At 48.4% G+C, this 26,758-nt stretch overlaps 1 protein-coding gene across 1 annotated transcript; it reads right to left on the bottom strand.

Annotated features, from left to right (window-relative positions):
- Positions 1–855: 855 nt before the first annotated feature.
- SDC4 (syndecan 4) lies at positions 856–26,758 on the bottom strand (the record flags this gene model as incomplete). The annotated part of the gene is made up of 5 exons (XM_075721363.1): positions 856–1,797; positions 4,188–4,371; positions 4,596–4,648; positions 5,599–5,740; positions 26,708–26,758. Coding segments are annotated over 5 exons (582 nt in total), but the record flags the coding sequence as incomplete, so codon positions are not given.

Below are 26,758 nucleotides of genomic sequence, written 5' to 3'. Positions count from 1 at the left end.
CCAGCCTTCTGCAAGAGGCAGGTACTTGGCAGAGTACTGCAGGGGACTCTGCAGCACAGCCAGCCCCCAAAACAAAGCGTTATTTTCTCCATACTGCGAGCTTCCAATGCTTGCTTCACAAAGCAAGCCAGAACAGAGATGGGGACCTCTGCTCCAACTCAGAGGATCAAATCTGGCACATGACCTACTGCAGCCTGCTTCCAGGCATGGCCTGGGACACAGCTCAGGCCGTCCCCAGCTGCCTTTCCTAGCACAAGCCCAATTGCACTCTAGACAAGCCACTGGACAAACAGCAGTACAAATAAGATCAAGCCTCTTACACACAGTAAAGCTGCTGAAGAATTAACTCCATCCTTTTCACTCTTAACTGTATATTTCTCAGTAATATTTATAATATATAGCTCTATAGGACTGATTATAATACATTACAGGCTAGAAGTACTCTCGTCTTTTGCCTACTTCAATCATATTATGCAAAATTGCATTCATACAGAATAATCCTATAAGTTAGTGCCTTGAATTTATAATTAAAATTCACAGAATAAAGCTTAAATAGTTTTCACAGAGACTCATTATATTAGTGTTTTGCATAAGAAGGATAAAAGTTACCAAATGAGAAAAGCAGACATTTCAGAAACTATAAATAATTCTTTTAAAAAAAAATCCTAAAAAATTTACAGGAAAACCATAAATATCTTTTACCCTCTACAGTAGCTGCTACAGAATTAGGAGAAACCTGTAACACACTAGCTAACTCTGCTTCGGTTCAGAATATGAATCATATAAAACAACATCTCTAGTGAAATGCCCAGCCAAAGGAAACACAAAGGGATTGAAAAAATAAATCTGAGGAAATTAAAAAAGTAGATTTTTTTATTATTTCAAAACAATTTCTACAAACTTTATATAAACATTAGGCTATTTTCTTTAAATTTTTTTTATAACAAAATCCTACAAGCAATCCTTAAAAAAAGGTAAGATACTGAAGGCAAGGAAAGGGTGTCATCACAGCCGAACAAAACTGGCTGTCCTGATTTCATGGACTAATGACCCTTGCCTGGGGCCAACAGGAAGAGACAGAAGCCTCCTGGGGAAGACATTCCCATAGGCCCTTTATGGCATTCAGGGATTTTAAGCCCCCACAGGCCTTTTACTCCCCGATAAGGCAACATTATCTGTAGTGTAAGAGATTCATAAATAGTTCTCCACAAAAATGCTTCACATCAACAGCCTGCTGCAAGACATCTATTAGCAAGGTTTATAAAAAAAGCCATCTTCTATAGAAGCAGCCAATCTGAGCACAGCACACTGGATGCAAACACACGGTGTTTGCTTCCATACAGTCTGTTTTGTGTTTATATAATCTCTATAAAACCAAGCAGAAAATTTGGCATCTTTATTCTTTTTACACTGACTTAGGGGTGGGGAATATATACACTGAGGGGGTTTTTTCAGACTCTTTGTATTTCATTGGGCCCTTGTTAGCTGAGCAGGATGGGAAGGGTCATGTAGGAAGTTTGTTTTTTCTTGAAGTCACTTTGAAATTTAATCCAAAAAGAGCATTTGTTCAGCACATCTCATCTGAGGGCACAGTGTTGCCAAACAGTCTGTTTGTCCCTTGATGGGCACAAGGTGCTGCTGAGGTTTAAGCATAGAACTCATTTGTAGGGGCTTTCTTGTAGATTGGTTTCTTCCCAAGGTCGTAACTGCCTTCATCTTTTTTCTTCATGCGATAGACTAAGAGGAGGATCAGGAAGACAGCAAACAGGAGGCCCACCGCCCCTACTGCAATGAGAGCTGGGGAAGAAAAAAAGAAGAGCATGAAGTCTAAACTCCTGTCCAACTCCAAACCATCAGCTACATCTCAAAATCTGCTTCAAGAGTATCAGAGTCAGTGCTGTCCATGTGCCGGTCATCATACGCGCTGGCATTTCCAGCAACAGCAGATGTTATTGGAAAAGGCCAGAAATTGCTTTCAATCCGACCACAGAAAACCGTCTCCCATAATATTCTCCTTGGGAAGCTGGCAGCTCATGGCTTGGATGGGCATAGCCTTCGCTGGGTAAAACCTGGTTGGGTGGCCAAGCCCAGAGAGTTGTAAATGGAGTTAAGTCCAGTTGGCGGCCAGTCACGAGTGGTGTTCCCCAGGTCTCTGTTTTGGGGCCAGCCTTGTTTAATATCTTTATCAATGATCTAGACGAGGGGATTGAGTGCACTCTCAGTAAGTTTGCAGATGACACCAAGTTGGGTGGGAGTGTCGATCTGCTGGAGGGTAGGAAGGCCCTGCAGAGGGACCTGGACAGGCTGGACCGATGGGCCAAGGCCAACTGTATGAGGTTCAACAAGGCCAAGTGCCGCGTCCTGCACTTCGGTCACAACAACCCCATGCAATGCTACAGCCTTGGGGAAGAGTGGCTGGAAAGCTGCCTGGCCGAAAAGGACATGGGGGTGTTGGTCAACAGCCGGCTGAACACGAGCCAGCAGCGTGCCCAGGTGGCCAAGAAGGCCAACAGCATCCTGGCTTGTATCAGGAATAGTGTGGCCAGCAGGAGCAGGGAGGTGATTGTTCCCCTGTACTCGGCGCTGGTGAGGCCACACCTGGAATACTGTGTCCAGTTTTGGGCCCCTCAATACAAGAAAGACATTGAGGTACTGGAGCGTGTCCAGAGAAGGGCAACAAAGCTGGTGAAGGGTCTGGAGCACAGGCCTTATGAGGAGTGGCTGAGGGAACTGGGGTTGTTTAGCCTAGAGAAGAGGAGGCTGAGGGGAGACCTTACAGCTCTCTACAACTACCTGAAAGGAGGTTGTAGTGAGGTGGGTGTTGGTCTCTTCTCCCACGTAGTTAGTGATAGGATGAGAGGAAATGGGCTCAAGCTGCCCCAGGGGAGGTTTAGGTTGGAAATTAGGAAAAATTTCTTTACGGAAAGGGTAGTCAAGCATTGGAACAGGCTGCCCAGAGAGGTGGTGGAGTCACCATCCCTGGAGGTGTTCAAAAAACGGGTAGATGTGGCACTTCAGGACATGGTTTAGTCTAGTCTACCCTTGACTGGTTTAGTGGTGGACTTGGTAGTGTAGGTTAATGGTTGGACTGGATGATCTTAAAGGTCTTTTCCAACCTAAATGATTCTATGATTCTATATGTTCCACATTAACCAGTTTGTGTTAATTTTTTCAGTTTAGTGCAAGAAAGAAATTTTGACAGAAAGACATCCTCCCTGCATGGAGACAAAACAAAAAAAACCCACCCAAAAAAGCCCACCACAACCCACAAACAGCATCAACTCCCAGAAAATGGTATAGCTCTGATTTGAATGCTTTGTTAACTACCTGTGTGAGCACACTCTGGGGACTCTCTATTTCAATTATACAGAACATCCCACTACCAGCACCACATCCCTCCAAAAACCACCCCAACAACCAAAAACCACAAACCCACAAAAAAACACCAAGATTTTCTCTCTCCTCACACCAAGGGTGGCCACAAGACTTCTGTGAAGTTTATCCTTTGCTGTGACACCTACTCATCACACTAAATCAGCTTCTTTGTTAGGTGGCCTTGGAATCCACTCTTTCAGTCACTCCTGCAACTGGGAGGATGGCTGCAGGTCAGCAAGATGTGCCGAGATTTGTACTCCAACCATCAGGCCAAGTGCTTAATGAAGCATACCTCGAGACAGATCTGTCCCACATGCTGAGGGGAAGCCCGTCGCTTGGTTTTGCTCTAGACAGAGGTACTTGGATTCATATCAGTTGACTAGGTGTTCAAATCCCTTAGAGGGGTTGTTTGGTTCCTGGCAAGGCTCAGGAAAGGCAGGACTTGGGCAGAGGTTAGAAGGAAAATACCTGCATTTGATATGAAAGTCTGACGTCATTGATTTATGGCTAGATATGCCTCTTGTTGAGGAAGTATCTGGGTGCAGAGCAGCTGCCACATGACTTGTGTGGGCACTTAAGCCAACAGTCAGCTGGCAGGCTCAAAACCAAGCTGTTTACCCCAGCAAGGCAAGCAGTAGGCTCTTCTGCTGTTTAAGGACTAGAAGGCAGAAGTGACCCGCTACAGGTAGTCACAGGGTACTGCATCTCACTCCCCTCTGTCAGCAGGAACTGCTCCCCAGAGAAACAGGGAGCAATAGAAGCCATTTTGATTCACAGTATTAATGATTTATCAGGACAAGGTGGAGTATTACCTGTAAGGACTTCTGTTCTTTCAAAGATGCTGCTGTTGGCTGTGCTTGCCATGGAGATCTTGTTGGACAGGTTCTCTTCAACAGGTACGGCTTTGTCTGGAATTATTTCATTGTCCACCATTGTGTTTTTCTTCTCACCTTCTATCTTTCTCTCAGTATCTCCAGGGATATAGTTGTCAGATATCTACAGAATATAGACAAACCACACCCATGAGTAAGCAGCACGCAGCCTACCTGGGTGTACAGAGAAAAGAAAGTTTGCTTAGTGCATTACAAGTACACTGTTCCTGCTCATGCGGGTAGATTCATCTTGATGCCACATCTTGCAGGGGGAAGGGTATTCAGAAAGCTTCACAGACAGACCAGAGTAGCTACATGTTACTTAAAACATCCAGAGGCAATACTTACCACAGGAGTATCCATGGTGGTCAGATATATGGCATCTTCAGAGTCTGAGTAGTCTGCAGGGGGGTAAAAAAAAAAAGAGATGATGACACTAAGCCTTCCTCTCATTACATGCCATTTTTAAAGAATTTGGACACTTCCCACAATACCAGCAACTGCAGACAAATTAAGACTCTTGTTCTCTGCTGACTACAATTCCCTCTTATCTGTTAGTACTTTTGCCATTTAATGGCTTTGATCGCACAAGACCATGAGACGGTAATCTTAAAACAAACACCTCTCACATGGGAGGGGTCTTCAGCTGGATCCACTGGCCCCTGCTGCAAAGTATCAGGAGCTGCCCTGCAAAGCCGGTCTGCTATAGCTTGCTAAGCTAATGCCAGTGGAGGGCAATGCTCACACCACCCATCCCTAAAGGATAGTTCGCCACCCTCTAGTTACCAGATCTGCCCAAACACGTCAGGCACTTATTTCAGCACTTGTTCTTTCCTTTTTAGAGAACAAATGTGCACATAAAGGGGACATCGAGCTACAGAAACTCGTTTGGGCAGGGAACTTTGCATGTCACACAGAGTTCACTTGAACACCAGTTAGTCCTTTACTTTGTTTGGCCTCAGCTGAGATACTAACTTTAAGCCTTTTAACACTGCCTCAACAACAGATATTTTCTTTTAATTATTATTTTTATTTTTTAAAGTTTATTGGAAGTTCTTTGGAGTTCAACAGGAAAGGGATCCAGCTAGTGCAATGCCTTTTCATTTGCAGTAAGACAAGCTTGGCTGGACTCCATCTGTCCTCCCTGAGTGATTCAACATCATGGTACAACCACTTTCACTGTTCTCATCTGTGAGTGTCTATGATTCACACAGCTTTCTCATCTCCACCTGACACTGTAGTTCCCTCTGGAGCTCTGGCTGTCCACTTAGCCCATCACTCATGGGCTGGTGCTGGAAGAAATTTCACAGGATCAACTGAGGCAGATCCATTTACCCCCTTCCCTGCTTACCTCCAGATCCAGATGACTCATCTATATCTAACCCATCAGAAGTTAAGTGAGGCCTGAATTCACCAATGTCTTCATCATCTGGCAAGTCTCCAGAGGCAGGGTAGCCAAGCCATTGGGCATCTATGGTCTCAGTTTCTCTCACCTGTAAACAGGGGTGGAAAAGTGTTAAGTATCAGGCAACTCCTCAGAAGCATTTTGCACAAGGTCAGGAGTTCAGAGCCTGTGCTGAGCACATCACTTCCATCAGAAGAACATTAAATGCTGAACTTCCTCTCCACCAAACGCATTATCTTTATCATCCTAGAAATAGCTGAATTCCCCTAGAATTTCTCGGAACAGAAGTGAAAGCCAGCCTGGGAGGGGAATTTCCTGAGGGCTACAGATTCAGGAGGTTCATTTGAACCCACAGGGTGAAAATAAGACAAGATCTTGGTCAGGAGTTTATAGCAAAAGCATTTGGAAAAGCAGTACCTTCAAGTTTGTGGTAAGGGGGGATTTGGGAGGACTTGCTATTCCCAGAGAAAAAGCCTGGCACCTACAGGTCAGTTTTTTTGCATAGCACCGAAGTCTCACGCCCAGGCAATTTGTTGCTTCTTATATTGAAAACAAACCTATTTTATCACCCAAGGGTTAAAAACCGGTCTGTCAGTTCAGCTGAATTGCAGTGCAATATAGTGTGATGTTCAAGAGAATTTAGTATCAAATAATGACTTGCCTGAAGGAAGAGCTTTCCCTGCCTCACCTCTTAAAACACATGTAAACAAACAAGTCTGTAAAATGAAGTCCCAGTCCCATGGCCCAATGACTGCAGTTACAGACCCACATTAGCAAAGTGGCAGGCCAGCCTCCCAGAGAATCAGCTGTTTAGCCAGAACAGCAATTTACACCCCAGAACTCATTTGCGCTTGGACCTTCAAGGAGCCACAAACTCAAACGTCCTATCCTCACCAAGGTTATGCAATTTCCCCAGAACTATTTGTCCTCACCCCACAGCCCTGGGGCAAGCCCCAGTGAGGGTACCACAGGTATGAGCTCTCCCGTTGCTCAACACCAGCCCACAGATTCCAGCAGCTCCAGACGCTTCCACAGCCATGAAGTCATCGCCATGGTGGGGGACTCGACCCCTTCCCCCACAGCAAGAAGCACAATGCAGACTGATGGGTCCCATAGGTGGGGGCTAAACTGTCAACATTTTTTCATGCTGTCCCCACAGAAAGACTGGGAACATGTTCCCTGGGTGTCTCCTAGGACTTGGGCTCAAGTCCTGAAGTTTTAACTACCCAGAAGTGCATTTTTAGTGTGTTCCACAGTCCTGCACATCTGAGGGCATGGTACAGGTTTACCATGAGCTACAGGCTCACCGGGGGTGAAGATCAGAGACTCACAGGGACAGTTAGAGCTGGGTGGCACCACCCAAGCCCCAGTGCTTGCTGCTTCACTAGGGCAGCAGCGAGATCCTGAGCAGCTGGGATCCGCCCTCCTGCTCACCCAGCCAAGTGTGACCCATCCCACAGTCCAGAGGTGACACCAACTGACAAATCATATCCGCTATTGATCTCACAAGCAAAGGCCAACAATCAGCCACAAGCCATGTGTCAGCTTCCTCTATCCACAGCCCCAGCCCTGCTTCCAGCCTAGATTTCCCTGCCCATTAGCATACTGGATTTGCCACAAACAGGGCCTTGTGGTCAGGACAAGATGATTCTCATTTTGCATAAGGAGCAGTGGCTACTAGATGTGCTTTTCATTAGCTTATTGAAGCATCTTTGGTTTTCTCATCACCTCTGCTGGAGGATAACCAAATGAACAGCCCAGAGGGCATGAAGTGCTGAGGCCAGCTCTCCTCCCAGACCCGCTGCCTCCACTCTGCCTGAGCCTGGCATTAGCTGATAGGAAGGGGGCTGGGGACGAAGACCAGCTGGGAAGAAATCTCCTCCCGGCCTCGAACCAGGCGTTCCTAATGTTATGGATCACTCGCTCCAAGGCAAATTCATTTCAAGATATGCAAAACCCACCCAAAGCCAGAACCTGCGACAGAAACTGCTGCCAGCACGCAGTAGCTGTTCTCATGAGAGCTTCTGACCATTTCATCAAGGGGCAGGAAGAGCCCGATTCCCGTCTGCTCAAGCTAGGGCACCAGGGCTGGGAAGCACATTTGCTGCAGATCCGTATAACCCAGCTGCCGTGCCAGGGTAGATCAATGTTGGCAAGAGCACTCCTGTGAGCCACACCCCTGTGCCAGCTCATGCCATACTTCATGATGAATCACAGCCAGCTGATATCCTAACGACTGTGGCTCAAGAAAAAACGCATTGAGGCCAGAGTATCTGGACAGCAGGCTGGCCTCACCAGATCAGCCCAGCCATGAGCAAAGCAGTAGCACACAGCCACGGTGATTAGTAGACACGGTGGAATGCACCAGGTTTGGCCATCAGAAAACCCTATTTAAATCAGGACAGACAGTGTTTACAAGCCAGAGGACATAACACGGAAATTACTGACTCACAAACATAATTAAGATTATATGGGCACATTCCCTGAACTCCTTCTTCATCATCCTCTTGAGTAAGGACGGGGAAGTTCCTGGAAGCCACAAGAGCTTCTCAAACCATATGGGAAACTCTTCTTGTGGGCAGTGAGCCTCATTTTACAGATTCATCTGTCAGGGGAGTTAGAGGGCTGCTGGGCACCTCTATACCCTCCAGGTTTCAAGACATGCTCTCCTAGAGAGCAGGCTCCTCCTGGGAGCTGGGGCATGGGCAGGCTGGGAAGAATTAACACTGGAGTGCTGTGCTTGAAGGGCAGGTCTGGAGCAGGCACATTCCTCGCATAGGCAACTGTGAGAGAGCACACAGACACTTTCAGAGACTTAAAAGCAAGGGCTGCCAACTTCCCAAGTGCCACATAAATAGCTCCCTGGAGAATTAAATACTGCATCCCTTTCCAAAAGGATTCACTCCTCCCTACAGCTCTGCTACCAGGTGAAGAGGCACCACGGAAGGTGCCCATGTTTCCCCTCAGCTGGCAGCCAGCAGCCAAGAGGAAAAAGCTAGGAGACAACTGCAGGACAATGGGCAGCCCTTGCCAAGTTGTCTCTGGCCACATTCAGCTTAACATCTTCTGCAACTGTCAGTTGGAGAAAGGCACCGGTGCTGCCCAGAGTCTGCTTTCCACCACCTGTTATCCCAGCACTGGAACTGGGCCAGGGACTTGCTGGGAGAGTCAGACTGGGCAGCTGCACAGCCCCACCTCGCCCTGGCAGCCAAACTCAAGCCCTACCATTAATATGCTCCTCTCTTAGGAGGGGGTCTGTAGAGAAATCAACCTTTTCTGCAGGAGCCTAGTTCCAGGATTTCTTCCTCATGTTAAGCGGTTTTATCCCCAGTAAGCACAAAGGGGGATTAACCAACATGCTGGGGAGCAGAAGCTTTTCCTGCCTGCCAGTGGCCAAAAAATAAGAGTTTATTCCCTGCCAAACAATGAGCACGTCAGGCACGTGAACTATGAGCGTCATTCCTGGAAAAGCCAGGCACAGAGGTCTCATGTTTGAGCCTGAGACAGGCTGCACTACGGGATGAAGTCAGACACTGCTAAGTTCAGGCACAGGAATCACACTCCAGGCATGGGCTTGCAGCCCTGCTGTACTCTATCCCTAGCCCACCCCACTCCATTTCATGCTCCTGGGGCCTTCACTTACAGCCCCAGCATACCATTAGCCTCCTCTCAGAGCAAGAACCTCTATTTATTGAGGCAGCAAGCAAAGTTTCTGTCCAATGTGTGCATTCCCCCAGCCGCTGGCTAGCTCTGGGAAATAATAGCTTGCCTGCCCCAGCCCACACATCCTCACCACAGCCTTTGCAAACTCTTTAAAAACAACAACAACAACAAAAAATTATGTTTTGGGGCAGAGACAAAGTTTTCCAGACACGGACCTAGCTTTTACGGCTGGCCCTTGTCTCTGATCAAACACACCAGAGTTCATTAAAAGCTTCTTTGAAGGGTCACAGCCAGCAAGCTACAAAGGGAGTCAGACCTGCAGAGACTTGGGCAGCCAAAGCGCAGGGAGCTCTTTATCAAGTTTATCACTTTGGCATGGAGACCCAGCATTCACTCCTGTGCCTCTCTCCCCAGCCCTGTGTACACAAGTCTAGGAGTAAACTAGCAAGGTGAGAGTCAACCTTTCCCAGACAAAAGCATGTGGAGCTGGGCCAGCCTGGGAGGTGGCAGAAGAGGGAGCAGAGGTGCAGACCTGTTAACTCTTTGTAGCCTGCAGGGACAGATAAATGCAAGTGGCTCTTGGGGCTTTTGTCAGGGGTTCTGTACTAGTGGACAGTTGTATGGCTCACCTCCCAAGCAGTATTACACAAAACATCTTTCCCAGACCTGTGCTGTTATGGGCAGATGTCACTTCTCGGAGCCTGGTTATTAAGAGATCATTCTCACAAAGCCACCACCCTGGTTCTCATGCTGTCCTGCATCATGAACCAAAGAGCACAGAATCCAATGGGGCCTTTCCAGTGCAAGGATGCAAAGCTCTGTAAACCACCAGGCCTGAGAGAGGGGATTTCCATACAGTTCACTTCCACCGAGCTCCTGCAAGAGCACACAAACCAGGAAGGTTTTAACACTCATGCAAAGTGTGCAAAGGAGCAAGGGTGGGAGGTGAGCTCACCCCCTTGAAGCATGCCAGTCCCCCAAAACCAGGAAAGCAGAGGACCCACACAGCACTGGAAACAGGGTGGCTCAGATTGGTGCAAGTCAGCCAAATAGAGCTGACCTCCAAGGGATGGAGGCACACAGCGAGGTAACAGGCAAAGACAGGTCTATCATGCCATCTTAATAAGCATTAAAAGTAAAGTTATTAGAAGCGACATGAGCTTCCAGCAGAGGCAGCTCCTACCAGACTAGTAAGGGAAGGGTCTATTTTTCCCGCCAAACCACCCTTTACTCCCTCTCTCCTCCCTCCATGCTCCAGCTCGGGGGGGGGGGGGGGGGGGGGGGGAAGTAATTTTTGTCCTGAGAGCAAAAGCAAATATCAGTATTTCATTCTAGGTCACACCTAACTCGAACACATCAGCTGCAGTAAAAAAAAATCCACTTGGTATCCTCCAAGCACGAGCACAGAGAGTTAGCACATTTTACCTCTGTCTTGTTCCTGGTCAGTCTGTCCCACACAATTTGCAGCACACGTGGCCCACACTGGCCTCTGTGCCAAGGAAGAGAAGTTAAACAGCTCCCATTCAGGCACATGTGTCTGTTTAGTTGCATGACAGGCTCACCTCGAGGCTTCCAGACACAGTTAAATACTACTGTGCCTTTGCTCAACACTTTTCAAGCAGTCCTAGAGCAGGACCACAGGTAGAGTGGCTTTGGGCAAAGCCAGCTTTGCCCGTCTCCTCTCCGACAGCCACTGTACAGGTGCACTCCCATCACAGTGAGCTGCAAAGGTAAATCCATAACACCTCTGAGGACTAAGGGGGAAATCAGAGACCAAGGCTTGCAGGTAGCTCCTGGCTGGCAGCAAGAGATAGCACTGCATCTCCAGTACCCCAGGACCAGTTATTGCATGTTACCTCTTTGTGCCTCTTATCAAAGAGGAAAAAAAACCACATTTATTTTTTTAATTGTGCTCAGTAATACAGGCAGTGAGTGAGCAGGGTCTGGCTTAATAAGACAGAGCAAGAGTGACATGCAGGCTGATGAACTGTTCGACTGGTAAGACAGTCACTCATTCAGGGTGACTTAAGAGAAGCATCCCCAGTCCCTGTCCAACCAGGTATCCATCTCCCTGCAGCCATATAACCAGTCCTGTCTGCTCAACTCTCAGCAGCCCACGTGCTATGTGGGGGCAGGCGCAGCAATGCATATCCAGCACTAACACAGCCCCAGCCTGGGTCACTCCCCCACTCCCTGTGTGATTCTGTAAGCTGTGTCACTGCAAGCAGCTCTCCTGGGGGCTCATGCGGCAGCAGAGGTATAATCCCCGTGACAATTACACCGTAATCCTCAGCTCTGCAGAGCAACCGGCTGTCACGGGTGCCTCCCCTGCAGTAGGGATGAATCCTCCCGGGCTCTGTTTGCTGAAAATAGACTTCCCAGCACTTACAAAGTCAAACTTCAGTTACCTTTTAACTCACGTGCATTTGCTTACACACAGCCTGCTCTCTTCAGACCACACCTTACACGCAAGCCTTTCAGGCCATGCCGTGGAAGCAAGCAGGAGGACGGAGAGATTACAAAGGAATGAATTCTTGTTTAACTGCTCTTGCCTGATTATCAACTGTCCTGGTTTCGGCTGGGATAGAGTTAGCTAGAGTTAAGAGTTAGCTGGGGCTAAACCACGACATCAACCAAGAGCAAAGCCATAAAGATTGAGTCCTTTGCCAGACAGGCACTTGCTGGGATCTGTTTACTGCAAGGGTGGCAAAATAGCTGCTCTAAATACTCAATGCCCACCTCCAGAGACCTACAGAGCCCAAGCAGGAAGGAGAGGACTGCTTCCCCCCTCCAGCTAGAGGAGATAAAGCTCAGCAGGCAGTTGTGGATGGCTGTGTGTCAATCACTTGCCCTGAAGCAAATAAAGATAAGGTTCAGAAGAAAACTGCAGGAGGGGAAAGCAGGAGCTCTCACGTGACTCAGGAGGAAAACAACTGCAGCAGGGCCTTTTCGCACCCTTGGAAAGGTTCTCCCAGTCACAGGCAGCAATACACACCTAGCTCATAAAGAGATTATATTTTTGTGGTAGTTACAAACCTGATCGTAGGTATTTCCTACCCAGGGCTCAGCTCTGAAGTTGAAGAAATCTATTTAAGGTTAAAAAAAGGATTCCGTTTTTCTGGCTCACAACTCACTCAGAGTTACCCTAGTCTATACCAAGGGGCTTCTATTGCATCCCTGTCTGTGGAAGAAAAAAAAGGATATGAAGGCTCCAGCAAAGCAGCTTTTAGATCAAGGATGATTTCTCATGCTGATACTTCATGCTTGGGATATTTCATGTATCATATTTCCCCCTCACTGCCCTTTCCTAGAATACAGCTATTTCCCTGGACACACACACACAAGCAGAACTTCCACTTGGCAAGAAACATGACATGCATTTTGGGGATCTTTCTGCTACCTATTTAGAGTTTTGCTCTGTTGGCAAGCTACCAGCAAAAATTGTAGCAGTGGAAGCTATCGGCACAAAAGCACGAGATGGAATATCCGTGCCACTCCACTATCAGGCTATACCCATGTAAGCATTTATACAAACAAACATTTCAACAGCAGAGATTTTCCTAGTTAGCTACAGCAACAGAGGTTGGGCTTTTGGGGGGTGGGTTCTTTTGTTTTTTAATAGAGACATTCCTGACTTCTGCAGAGGCTGTCTTGGCTTGGGCCCAGAAAGCAGCAAACACAGCATGTGCTATCGGGGATAATGCAGCTGTACTTTGGGAAACCTGTCACTCCTGGGAGCATTTCCCTCTCTTGGAGAGCTCTGGACTCCTGGCCAGGCTTCCTCCCCTCTCCAAGCAAGGGGCGAGCAGCTGGCAGCAGTTTTCCAGCACTCCCTGATGACACCTCTGCACCCGCACTGTCACAGACAGGAGTGGAAGGAACTCAGGTATTGTTTTGGTCACTCCTTCCTTGGCTCTGCAAAGCCTGCACTCAGCTGGACTAGCAAGTTGTTTAGTAACCAACACACAGGACTCCTCATACTCAGCCTCAGGAAATTTAGAATTAGTGCCAAGAACAGCCCGCACATAAACAGTCTCCTGCAAGATCCTGGCTCCAGAATCTGCTCCACTGCACACTGTGGATTTGCAATAAATATTTATCTGTCTGGGGAACAGAGTCTTCCAAGCCAAAGTTAGTGACAGCAGTAAGGACTGTATTTACATATGGGGGAAAGTAGAGTTTCTCTGTTTTTAAAGAGGGAGACTAGCCCACAAAAGAAGTTTCTGCCATCCTCCTAGCACCATGTTGGCCAGGATCCCTCCCTCCACCTATGGGTCCCACTCCTCTCCAGGCCAGTGCAGCAGCACCCCATCACGCCAGGCACCCCCCTTCCAGCCATGCTCCTCTCAGTCACCCTGCCTTAAGCACCAAGATTTCTGGCTATTGTGCCATGCAGGCCATTTCAGTGCAAGTCCAAGGCAGGCACTTTCACAGTCACGAATGCTAGTTAACATTTCTTTTTATTGCTACAATTTGACTGCAATGGTAGCTAAAGGGCAGGGTGTGGGGTTAGCTTCGCAGCAAGGTAAATGGAGCAAGGCCACATTGCTTTGTATTCAAGTTTTACAGCAGACAGCAGCAGTTTTAGTTGAACTGTGGTGGAGATACCTTTTCCCCTTCAGCAGCTAAGGCCGAGCAACATCAGAAGAGAGAAATCCCTCCCATGGCAGGCTTTGCTTTCCCTGACAGAACACAATTTGTTTAAGCAAGAAGAAACCTTGTTTTTGCTTGACATGACACTAGCTGCTTGGGTAGCAGTGCTATGGGTCTCCCAGTCTCCTTCCGGCCCCAAGGAGTGTCTCTCTGAGATTTTAATTAACTGAGATTTTAATTTACTGCTTTGATTTTTAAGTTATCCCAATAATTTGTCTAACAGCCTCGTGGCATTTATAAGCAGAGTCTTAGCCCCAAAGGATTTAAGGATAAAACTGACAAGAGTGCATATTTCCAGCAAAAATAAGACTTTTAGAAGTGTATTTTTGAAGTCAGCCAGCCTTCAGAAATTGAGAGGGACACAGCTACATTTTGCGTGTTTTCCCCTCCTACGCTGACATTTTCTCCACATTCAGTATTAAGTATTTAACCCACTCTTTTGAGGCTTTCTGCTCCTTTAGCTTGCTTTGAACGCTTTCAGTCATTTCAGATAATACTGCTGCTTTCCTTTCCCCCCCATGCAACTCTCATTTCCAACTTTATCTGTCTGAAGATGCAGCAACCATGGAATTACCACAGCAAGTTAGTGGCTGCTCAAGACAAGGCCATTTTCTGATCTGCCTTTGCCAACACCAACTCAGCTACTGGCAGCAGTCATGTCAGAGCCTGATAGGGTTTTGCCCGCTATAGCCACAACCCGAGGCAGATCAGACAAGAGGTAGCAGTGAAGGCACTCTGTGCCAGAGGCAGCACAGACCATCTGCCAAGCAGCACTAGCTTCACTTGTGCCTGGTTTTACCTGGGATAGAGTTAATTTTCTTCCCAGTAGCTGGCATAGTGCTGTGTTTTGGATTTAGTATGAGAATAATGGTGATAACACACCCATGTTTTAGATGTTGCTAAGTACTGCTTATGCTAGTCAAGCACTTTTCAGCTTCGGCAGGTGGTGAGCAATTGCATTGTGCATCACTTGCTTTGTGTATTATTATTATTGTTATTATTACATTGTTATTACTACTACTATTTTACTTTATTTTGTTTCAATTATTAAACTGTTCTTATCTCAACCAGGAGTGTTTCTCACTCTTACTCTTCCGATTCTCTCCCCCATCTCACTGGGGCAGGGGGAGTGAGCAAGCGGCTGCGTGGTGCGTAGTTGCTGGCTGGGGTTAAACCGTGACAGCCTGTCACCCCTTTTCTAACACCATAAGAAGAGATCCACCTCTGTGCTGCAGCACCTCAGAAGTCTGAGTCATTGCTTTGGGTAATGGGCCAGGGCTGTTACTCAGATGGTGACAGCAGTCTCTGGGAGCTGCGAGGTCGAGCAAGTGCCAGAAAGCACTGTGTGACTGCTGTGAGTCAGGGCTGATGGCGATACAGGGCAGAGCTGGTCAGAGCCAACAGCATTTACTGGACAACCATTCAGGCACACGCTTAAAGGGGGGGGGGGGGAAGTCTGAACTAATCCAGAAGTGCAGCCCTAACAGGTCATTAATGTAGGATCTTTTATAGCCCCTCAAAGCAGTAACTTAGGACAAGTTAAACTCTTTAACTAGGCTGCCCTCTCTATTCAGAGCCACCAAGCCCAGTTTCATCACAAGAATGTCATTCTAGTGCAAATCATCCAAATCCTTAAATCTAAAGCATTTGCATTCCACCGAGTCTCAAACAAACAGCCACACATGCTTCGCAACAGCAGCCTGGAGGTCAGGAGTACTGCAGGGTTTGTCCCCACCGGTTTTGTAGTGCTTCAACTACATTAGCTTCTAGTTGGAGGCTGCAAAAGCAAAACAACCCTGCTATTGTTACAAGGCATAAAGAAACAAGCTGTACTGAGTGAAGGAGGAGAATCTAGCTGCAAGGATCTAAGAGCAGGCTGAAGAGGATAAATGTTAACTGAAGAGCAAGGAAGTGTCTTGAAAGATGGACACTCCGTTTTGTCTAGCTGAAGTGATAGCTGGGGAGTTCTGTGGGATCAGCAAGCCACAATAACTTAAGTTGACTTGTAAGATTACTTGATTAAGTCACTTACGTTGGAGACCATAGAACCACAGTTATCATGCTTCCTTTGTTAATACAGTCACTATCACCAAACTAAAAAAAAAAAAATTGTTTTAAAGACAAAGCCCATCAATCCATCCATTTGAGGGAGAACAACTTAACACACACAAAACACAACACAACCTAGTGTTAATTTACAGCCAGCCAAGTGGATTCAAGCTGCCAGCACATTTTCAACAGAGCATTTACCAGCACCAGGAGTCGGGGGGGAAGGGGAAGGGGAAGGGGAAGGGGAAGGGGAAGGGGAAGGGGAAGGGGAAGGGGAAGGGGAAGGGGAAGGGGAAGGGGAAGGGGAAGGGGAAGGGGAAGGGGAAGGGGAAGGGGAAGGGGAAGGGGAAGGGGAAGGGGAAGGGGAAGGGGAAGGGGAAGGGGAAGGGGAAGGGGAAGGGGAAGGCAACTGCAGGAGCTGTGCTGACGTCTGCATGCCCAGCCAGCCAAGTTCCCTCATCACTCTCAAACTCAAGTTAGCAGCTTCCAGCTTCGTGGTGGAACTGGGGCACAATATCAAGAAGGCAGTAAGCCACCACAGGAAAACCATAGCAAGGTCACACAGGCTCCACTTCAGGCATTTTGAGAAAAGCAGCAAATGGCCTCCCCACCCCAACCATTCAGACAGCTTAAGGCAATAGTAAAGCCATTAACAGAGGGTTGGATGAGAGGGGAAGAAACATAGAAGAAAACATTTTCACGGTAGAGGCCTTTGCAGGACCTTGAAGTGCCAAGGCCTTGGGAGACAACAGCAGAAGGGGCAGGAAAGAGAGCAATCATGTTGGCTAACAGCCTCAAACTTCGTAGAGTGAATGAGTCTCTGGTATTGTGAGTCTGAAAAAGTGACAGGTTCAGCCCCGATTTGCCTCTTGCGTAAGCTGTTTGGGAAATTGAACCACAGGAAAGTGCTCTCCAGCATGGGAGCTGGCAGGCACTTAGGACAGATGAGAATTGGGCAGCAGCGCTGTTTCCCTGACTGTGCCCCAAGCACTGCAGGGGTGACTGCTCCCACACATGTCAGTACCTCCACATCTAGTATGGACAAGGTGCTGGGCTGCAGAGAGACCGTGCACCCCTGAACTCCCACCCCATGAGCTGTGCATGCAGTTCAACAACATACAAGGTGCTAGAAAGACTATGTCTTTCTATACGTTACAGGCTTTTCATCTCGATAGCCAGCTCTAGGTTCGGTTACCAGAAGTCATGGGCTCCTTCCCTTCAGGACTAAGGGACATCACCACAGACACTAATTTTGCTGTTCTGTGTTTTAAGGAGGCTGAAGCAAAGGAAGGATTTGCTCTACATGTTCAGCTGCCCCACGAGTTTGCCAAGTCAGTAGGTAAAATAAAGTAAAATGTGCAGATAGCAACGTCTTGATTTGATTGGGAGGGACAGATGAGAAACTGGGCAAAGTGCAGAAAGAACAAGCCTCTGGGATCAATGGCAGCAGGACAAGCCAAACTGGTTTTAACATTAATAATGCTGCACTACTTTCCAAACACAGCTATCATCAACAAGACACCAGCTTTGCCAATCAGGAGGCCTCCAAGCATGATTGCTTTAAACCAGCAAACAGAGCTCACAAACAGCACAAAGCCTCTCCCTGAGCAATCCTCTGTCAGCAGCTTCTGGGTTGGATTTCTGCTTGTCTACACTGCTGGGGATGCACACACACGATGTGGTGCTGCATGGAAGCGTCTTCTGCTTACTTCAAGGCAGAAAAGTAGGACTGCTGTAACAAGCTTGCAGCCTGTTAGCACTGCTACCATGCCGCTGAGCTCAGGGTACTCAGAGCCAGCCCTCTTGCAGCTCATACACAGGAACAGCCCAAGCCTGCAGCAGGCAGACACCTCTGCTGCAGGGGAATACCCCTTGCTTCCCTCCTGTGCTGCCAGGGGTGCTTTTAGATGCTAAAAGCACCAGGCGAGCCCAACAATGCTACTCTGCCCAAGCAAGGCAGACCTCAAGTCCTTCACCAATGCTACTGATCCCATGTCTTGGCTGCGCTGGTGGCTTTCTGCCCATCCCCACGTGCAGGCCCCTAAAGTGACTTCTGCAGGAACCCCACCCTCACGCAGCACAAGCAGAGGGGAGCGCCCTGCCTGCAGAGGGGAGCGCCCTGCCTGCATAACCTTTGCTTTCTACAGCACTTGACCAGAGAGGACCAGGGAACACCAGGAGAAGTCGGGCTTCAGCTTGAACCTCCCCCCACCCCACAGGAACAAGACACAGACTCACACAAAGCTGCTGGGCTGTTGTAACACAACCCACCCACAGCCTAAGCACTAACGTCACACTTCGGCACTTCAGTAATATTCCCCACCCTCTTACACATCCAAGATTGCTTCACACGGAGAAATCCCATCTACACCAGAAAGCCATGCAAGGGGAAAGGAGCCAAGGCATTTTTGTTTGTACAGGCCTGGGGAAATTCTCAAGCACTGAATCACTCTCAAAATCCATCCTCTTACATAAGCACAAGAATTACAATCCCCGTTCTTGTTAAGAAACAGCTACCTGTCTTCACCCTGCCTGCACAGAAAAAGAGTGCCACATGCTGTGCAGCCCTGCACATTTTGGCAGTGCTATTGAAAAAAATATAATATGGGAGGAGCACCAGCAGAACTCTCCCAAACAGTGCATCATCCTCAACTCCTCCTCAGCAGCCTGTAACCCAAACAATTTGTTTGGATAAGGCTTTATAGTAGGCCAGTGTTACTTCTCAAGCATACACTCCATCTTAGGTAGCTTAAATGATACAAATACTCCATACAAGTTCTATATAAGGATTTACAGGATACCTCTGTGCAAAATTTATTGTCTTTGCAGAAATCCGATGCTTGCAGACCACTCCATTCCCCATGGTCACCAAGTTGCATTTCATACCAAACACAATCAATGCAACTTCCAGATGCTGTCTGCCCCAAAGGTTTGCCCTACTAGTTTGGGCCAGTTCTCAAACGAACGATTCACACGCTTAATAACAGGGATAAAGACACCAGATTACAGTAAAGTGGATTTGGGCTGATTGGTCTTAGCAGAGAGTAGCCAACAATTACTACAGATGCTCTCTGTGGGAGTGTTTCTACTCCACAACCAGCAATCTCCCAACCCCATGTTCCTCTTAGAGAGCAACCGAGCAGCAGAGCCTTATCAGTTCTGATCTGCCCACCCAGCCTTCAGTTCAGAACAAAGCAATGTGGCTCATTAAACCTAGCTTTGAGAACCCCCGATCTCCTGCAGTTACCTTCATCTCAGCAGCTCTGCCCCGACTGCACTATCAGTGAGATGGACACATACAGCAGGGAAGGCAGAATCCTCTGCTTCACTGCAAAGATCCCACGTGTGCCTGGCTTAAAGCATCCAAACTGTTTCCCCCCATTATATAATTAAAAGACTCTTAAACCCTTCATGGTAATGCATCATTTTTCACTCCCATGTGGAAGCGAGGAAGGTTTGATACACATAGAAAGACACCAGGTACCAGCACAACCAAACTCAGGTAAGACTGGAAAGCCTACCCAGGCACTGTAATGTATTGCACGTATCTAACCCATCACACATTCACAATAAAAGAGGGATTAAAGGACTTAAGTCCATGACCAGCAGTTGGATATCAAAGCTGTAATGGAAAGCAGTTCATTTCTCTCACATACCCTTGTACCCTGTACTGCTCTAATTCCACCAGCCCTCATTACAGAAGAGCAAGACGAGGCTCACCAGTGCACAGGGAGGAGAAAGAGATACGTGAGGAGCGGCACAACTGCGGGTGCACCTAGTGACACAGCAAAAGGTCTACATGGGACATGACTGGGCCAGGACAACACTGCTCTGGCATCAAACGGAGGAGGCAGCACGCAAGCCAGGAAGGAGGCAGGGGATCCGGAGGAAGGAATGGGAACTGCCCTGTTACCATTAACCCATTTTGCCCCCCCTTCCCCGGAGAAAGGCAAATGGCCGGGGGCAGATCACCAGGTGGGTAGCGGTGGCATCATCTCTCAGGCTACTGGCAAGTGGGACCCCCCGCAAGTGCACCCCCAGCCGAGAGCCATGCAAAGACCCACGGCCCGGCGCGGCGGAGAGCAGCTGGGTCACCCACCCCAGGCACCAGGAACATCCTTCCCTACCGGGGTGCGCGGGCGGTGGGAGAACCCTTCCTCTCCTCCGGCCCGGCGGGACTCACCGACTCGGCAGTGGCGGCTTGCAGGAGGAGGCCGAGCAGCAGGGCAGCGCCGAGCACCGGCAGGACGCGGGGTAGCGGCATGGCTGGGCTGGCCGAGGCGGGGCTGAGCGGTTCTCTACAGCCGACGGCGGAGCGGGCGCTGACCCCAGCCGCCGCCGCTGCATTTATAGGGACGGCGCAGGCCCGCGGGGGCGGAGCGCCGCTGCCGACCGCCCCGCCGGGAATGCCCGCGGCCCCCGCTCCCCATCCCCGGCAGGATGCGAGGGGGCTGCGAGCTGCCCCGCACCGGCATAGGTATCCCCGGCCGGGCGGCGCCGGTCTCGCCGCGGGAGCCCGGGCACCGGGCGGCACAAGGACCTGGGGACACTGTCAGGTTGCTTTCGAAACACTTCAGCCCTGCTGTGGAACCCGGGGGGGAGCGGGCCGGGCTCTTACTGCGCGGGTGCGGAGCCTGCTCTGCACCGCCTGTGTCCCCCTTACAGCCCTCGTGGCGACAGTCACTAACTTGGGGGGAGAAGGGGCAAGGGGGCGGGGAGAAGGGGAAAGTTTGCCAGTTGGTGTTAGTAAGCACTGGTTTGCATCAGGTTAGGACCTGATCTCTTTACTTTTAGGTTAATAACAGCTATCTTAAAATGCATTTCCCAAAATGCATAAGCACTTGTTAGTGAAACCACCCTGTGCTGTGCAGGGGTGGCTGTGATTGTTACCTTTCCCCCATTTCTTAATTCCATGTGTAGAATATAAAGCTCTTAGTTTCAGCACCTGTGGTCTAAGGTAGGAGTGGGATCCGTGGTACATAGCTGATGTGTGAGACTAGGAACTGGAATCACTCAGTGCCTCTCTTCAGCCTCCATATGTCAACTTTAATTACTCTTCTACATGATTCCCTTGAAATGTTTCATGGTTTTCCCAGTGCTTTAATACTGAATCTCTTATTTCCTGGACAAGTCCCTGAGCAACCTGATCTAACTGGACCTGCTCGGAGCTGGGAGTTGGACTAGATGACCTCCAGGGGAGAAAGGGAAAGGCAGGGGGCAGGCACGCAGTATCTGCTTTTACAGCATTCCACAAGTGACAGTCTTACATTTACAGAAAACCAAGAATAACTTTCTGTGACTTGCAGCATGTCATCGCTGCGGTTATCAGGCCGGGTGTTACATCACAGGGTTTTTGGAGGTGGAAAACGAAGCTGCTCAGTCCCTTTTCTCTGTAAGTGGCAAGTGCAAAAAACCCATACAGATAAAGAAGGGAAAAAACCCAACAGCACAGTTTAACTATTTCTGGTTTTCTTCTCTCATTAATAACTTTGCCTGATCGTGAAAATTTGCTTGAAGGCATCCATTTCAGCCCCTTAACAACCCAAGGTGCACCTGAACTACCAATACAGGTACGCCCTCTGCATCAGTCCCTTGTTCACACTGCAGTCATGTCAGTTTGAACTTGGGCTCTAGTTTGTAGAGAATAAAATATTTTAACAGGGAAGCAATGCACAGACTACAAAGCATGTGTGCCATGATCCCATCTGCCAGGTACAGATGCAAACTCTGCTAGATCTGTTTCTCAGCCCACTCCAGCACTATAAAGCTATCCCGAGAGACCTTGTAGCCTTCCCCCTGTCCCACCTTAACGTGCTAACCCTCAAACAAAAAAGATGGCTAAGGTGAAGCAACCTTCCTAACTGCCTGTTCCTTTGTGAAGAAATAGGTACAGAGGGTGCAAGCTGAGGTCAAGAGGTCTCCTCAATGTTTCTTAGGACCATGCCAGCAGGAGAATCTCCTGAACTGGCTGTGGAGCCAGTTAGCATAATATGAAGTGACAAGGAGTTCTGCTTGGAGTTTAAAAAACATAAAATAAGATCTCAAGACAGCATACATCCAGGTAAGGGTAGGAACCAGCCTGGAGGAGGCTGTGGTAGAGTTTCCTGTAGCACATGACCCTCTGTGCTCAGGACAGCAATATACTAACCCTCTAGTTCACCTCAGCATCAAAGGCCACAAAGGACATGAGGGAGGGATCTGTGCTGTGGGCTAGATTACTGCCCTTCCTTACTACCCTTGCTTCATCACACAGAAGAGCTGATGAAAGTCACTCCTGGTGCAGCCGGGGAATCCAGCTCCAGTGAGTCTGCAGCTCTGCACACCCAGCAGAGGTGGGCAGCAGAAGATGGAGAGGAAAAAGAGCACATGGGCTAGGTTGAATGTGCAAAGACTGGTCCATACCATGACAACATCTGCCAGACAGGAGACAGCCTCAACAGCACAAGGTGGTCAGAAGCATTCTACTCCTCACTAACCCTCTAAATGGCACCTGTATTTGTGTACCTGTGGCCATGACCCCTCTACGCCTCTTTCCAGGTAAAGCAGCCACCACAAAGATGCTTTCAAAAACAGCTGTCTGTATTGTGGCTACAAACACTGCTAACTTGCCTGTTAACTTCCTCTTCAAACAAGCACAATACACCATACTCCTCGTGGTTGTCATACCCCTCAACACACACCCCCTCCACCAAAAAGTCCCCCTGCATGGCACAAGACGCCATTTTCCCTTGTAGGGAAGTTCTGCTTTGACAGAATGGAGAGGAGCCAGTCTGCTTATCTGGCCCAGGGACCACGCACATTGTCCAAAGTCACACCCACATGCACAATCCTTCAAGCAAACTGATAGAAATCTTGCGCTTCTGGAGACAGAAGAGAAAATTAAACTTGACCCTAATGTATTTTCCAGCCCTGAGAACAAATTTACATAATTTTACCAATGACATTTTCAAAGTGCATTGTGTAGATCCACCTCCCTCACACGCAGACACAAACACACAAACTTTCTACATCTGCATCTCAAGAGAATTCATATGAGAGGAAATGCAGCCACAAAAATCGTAATACAGTTCTGTAAACCCATGACATAACATAGCCTGCTTCATTTTGCCCTTCAAATGTCCCCTCCCAAAATGTTGACATTGTCCTCTCTCTGGAATAATGCAGAAAAATTGTGGGTATTATGACATTCACCAAGAGTGCCAGGACAAATGGGCCCAGAGAGAAAAAATGCATAACTGAAATGTACTTTTGAACATGAAATGAAACATCACTACAAGTGAGAGAAGCAGAAGAAAAATAAAACACACATTAAGCCACACATTTGTTCTGGGCAATGAATTCTCACGTTCAAGGTATGTCAGTTCCCTTCTCCATTTATAAATTGCAGTTGGCAGAGAAATAATGTAGGCTGGCCACCATCGTTCCTAACTCAGTGTTCAACAGTGAACAGTTACCTAACCCTTGCGTTGAAAATAAAAATAAACACCTGCCAGTTCCCAACACATGACACAAACATCCTGGAAGTGGAATGGAGCATCCAAATACAACGCACTTGGAGAGTGAGGGAAATCACATTTTTATGTGACACAAAGAAATGTCTAGATAATCTTGACAAGACTACAGGCAGAGCCCTGTTAGACAGTTTGAGATCATCAATGCTACTGCACTGGCCAGGAAAAGAGATTCTTCAGCCAAGGTCAGTGCAGTTCCTACAGGCAGATTTTAAAATGAACTTAGAGCAGGATTCTTAAGCACTAAGAAACCTTAAGTAGAGTTTTAACAAGAATCTCGACTCCCAAAGTCTGTTCAGTATGCTGACCTCTTTGGAAAAACACATCTGCACACTGCATGGGTAGAGGAAGAGGAGCAACTGAAAACTCTCATCCTGCATTTTGAGCTACTTAACACTGAGTTATTCTGGAAATGTATAATCTTAGCCTTACTGTGCCACCTTGGCAAAGGCCACCTTAGCACAAATCCTACCTGCCTGGCAAGAGGGAAACGAACCCCAGCAAAGGTCAGTTCAGATAGCACTGCCCTTTGTACATCAGCTGGTAAAATATGGATCACCTAAATAAACAGCTTCCTGTTTTAGGCAATGATTCCTGAGGAGGAAAAACAATACCATCCTATACAGCCGTTTCTTATGGAAAGAATCCCTGGCTAAACAGGGAATTCTTTTTCCACGCTCCTGATAAAGAAGTGACCACGATAGTTGCATGTGATCTGGGTACATTCTCAGGGCATCTGCTATGTCCTGGGCATGTCACCACTTCCTCTTCCACCTGCTGCTCTTCATCACCATGCAGGTGTCATGCACAAAACAGTCAGCTGGTTAAAAAAGGACATTTTAACCAGAAGCCAGGCAAGCAGCACCTAGTATGGCACCCTAGAAAGCATAATCTCTGTGTTTCGACATCCTTTTCCCCTTTAACACATCTTTCCTCCATAGCCATCTCTGAATTTCATTTGAACTAAAGAGGAAGAAAACAAAAAACTGAAAATGCCACTTATTTCCCAAAAAATGTTTGCTTTTCAGGTCCCCTTTAAACCTTTCCCACAGAGCAGGGATGTGGGGTGAGGCTCCCTGTGGGAAGAACACCGTCTCTTCCAGGAGAAGGACATGGTCACTTCAGCTGGAGCAGCCTAGAGAGGAGGGAGAGCTGAATTCGAGAGCACAGATGAGCAGACATGACCATGCAACATGCCATCTCAGAATCAGCCAGGAAATGAATTCACTAACCGGGCTGCAGCTGACTTGGAGCACAAACGTCTTTGTGCCACGGTGCTTTACTGCATCCGTGCTAGTGTGCTGCCCGCACAAGGCAGAAGGGAGCCTCAACTCACACCTCTGACATGACTGCTGCTGTGCTGATGCCTTCAATTGCAGGGCAGCAACCAAGCAGGGAGGAGTCTCAAATTTGGAAGGAATTGGAGTCAGCACCTCCCAAAACACCAGCTCATATCTTGTGATCCCAGGGACTATTGGATACATCAAGAAATATTGTTGCTGATGACTTTGGCTGTGGAAAGACACCCAGCAATTATACCAACAGTCCTACCAGGGCTTCTGTTAAACGAGCTTGGAGTTTTAGCCAGCTATGACTAAACAACCACAATTTTTGCTGGCAAAGGATAAAGTCAGTCCTATAAAGCTTGAAAATGAAAGAGGGAAGTGCAAATTAATACCTAAGTGGTGGCTTGCATGTCTCAGAGAGCCAAGGACAGCAGCTTTCAGGAAAGGAAAGCAATTTCTACCAAGAGTTAACAGAGGAAGTGTTGAGTCTCACAATTTATGCTCAGCAACATGCTGGCAGCAGACAGCCCTGAGAGGGCCGGTATTTTCCCACGTTTGTTTCTGCACTGGCGAAGGCTGGTAAGCTTCTGCAGAGATATAGTCTCTGAAGGCCCAAGGCAGAACTCAGCAGCAGTGGCCCACATCCGCTGCATGCCGTCTCTGCCTTGCACAATCCTTTCTAGGAGCGGCAGGTCTGGGAAAAGGGAGGAAAATCTGTCAAACCTGCCTCAGCGCAGTGACATCCACAGAACGAAGAAGGGAAAACACACAGCAAAGCTGCACAGGGAACTTCCCATACGGGCACATGGAAAAAACGTCACAAGAGAATGTCAGAGATCATAATCTGAGTTCCCATAGCTAGAAATATTCCACACCCACAACTGATGTAAGTCTACCACCTCCCATAAAACCTGGGTTCCCCTTTTGTCCTCCTCCTTCTCCTCTCTTTTCCAGGTAACAAGAGCTCTGTGACAACTCCCCCGTCCACCAGAGCAGCCCGGAGGTGCCTCCTCTCCTTTTTCCAGTGAAGAACTTATCTCCAAAATGCTCCGCTATCCCACACAGCCTTGGGGCTTTTACTATTCAGTTAGTGACAATTCTCACATCCCAAGCTAAGCAACCAGGACAGCTTATTGAGGTCACTAAATGAACCCCAGCAGCCAAGAGCAGATGACAGAGGGTATACAGCTGAGCACGAGGGACTCTGGCACCTGGCCATTTCATGAAGCATGAAAAGAACAAACCACCACATAAAAGAAGAAACCTCCCAGAAGAAGCCAAGCTCTACACAGGACCAGCCCTGTAATGAAAAGGTCTTGCCAGGGCATACTAGGACTCATAACAACATCTTGATGCCCTGTGCCCTAAAGCTAAAATAAGTACAGCTGGGTAGCAGCTACTGCCAGTCTTGGTGCCTGCAGGAATTGGCCTAGAGATGAAAGGAAATATCCCAGGACAATAATTTTGTCTGTGTTTGGGATCTGTGTCTTTATAGCAAGGGCTCTTCAGCCAAATTATTGAATCCACTGAAACAACCCCAGATCAGCCCCGTGCTGCAGGAGACAGGGAAAGCCCAAAGCACAACAGCATAAGAAAGAGTCGGGTGCTGATCACCGGGCAGACAGCGCACAGTGCAAACCCACCGCCGACAAACTTTTCCCATACAATAAATGAAGTAAGTGGTGAGACCTCCCAGGAAGATCGCTACCCTCCGCAGGCTGTCCGGTCTGCACTCAAGGTGCTCGAGGGCGATGCCTCAGCCCCTGCCGAAGGCCCAAGCACTCACAGCAAGGCCTGCCAAGGGCTACCACCGGCCCTGCACGGAGCCGGGCCGCGTTAACCGGCGGGCTCAGCTCCCCGGGGCCGACCTGCGGCCCGGCGTCGGGCGCTTACCTGCCTCGCAGCGGCGGCGGAAGGCAGCGGCGGCCCCACCCTGGTGACCCC

This window comes from Pelecanus crispus, chromosome 14 (assembly GCF_030463565.1).
Source record: "Pelecanus crispus isolate bPelCri1 chromosome 14, bPelCri1.pri, whole genome shotgun sequence".
NCBI classification, from domain to species: Eukaryota; Metazoa; Chordata; class Aves; order Pelecaniformes; family Pelecanidae; genus Pelecanus; species Pelecanus crispus.
This window is presented reverse-complemented; position numbering and strand designations above follow the sequence as displayed.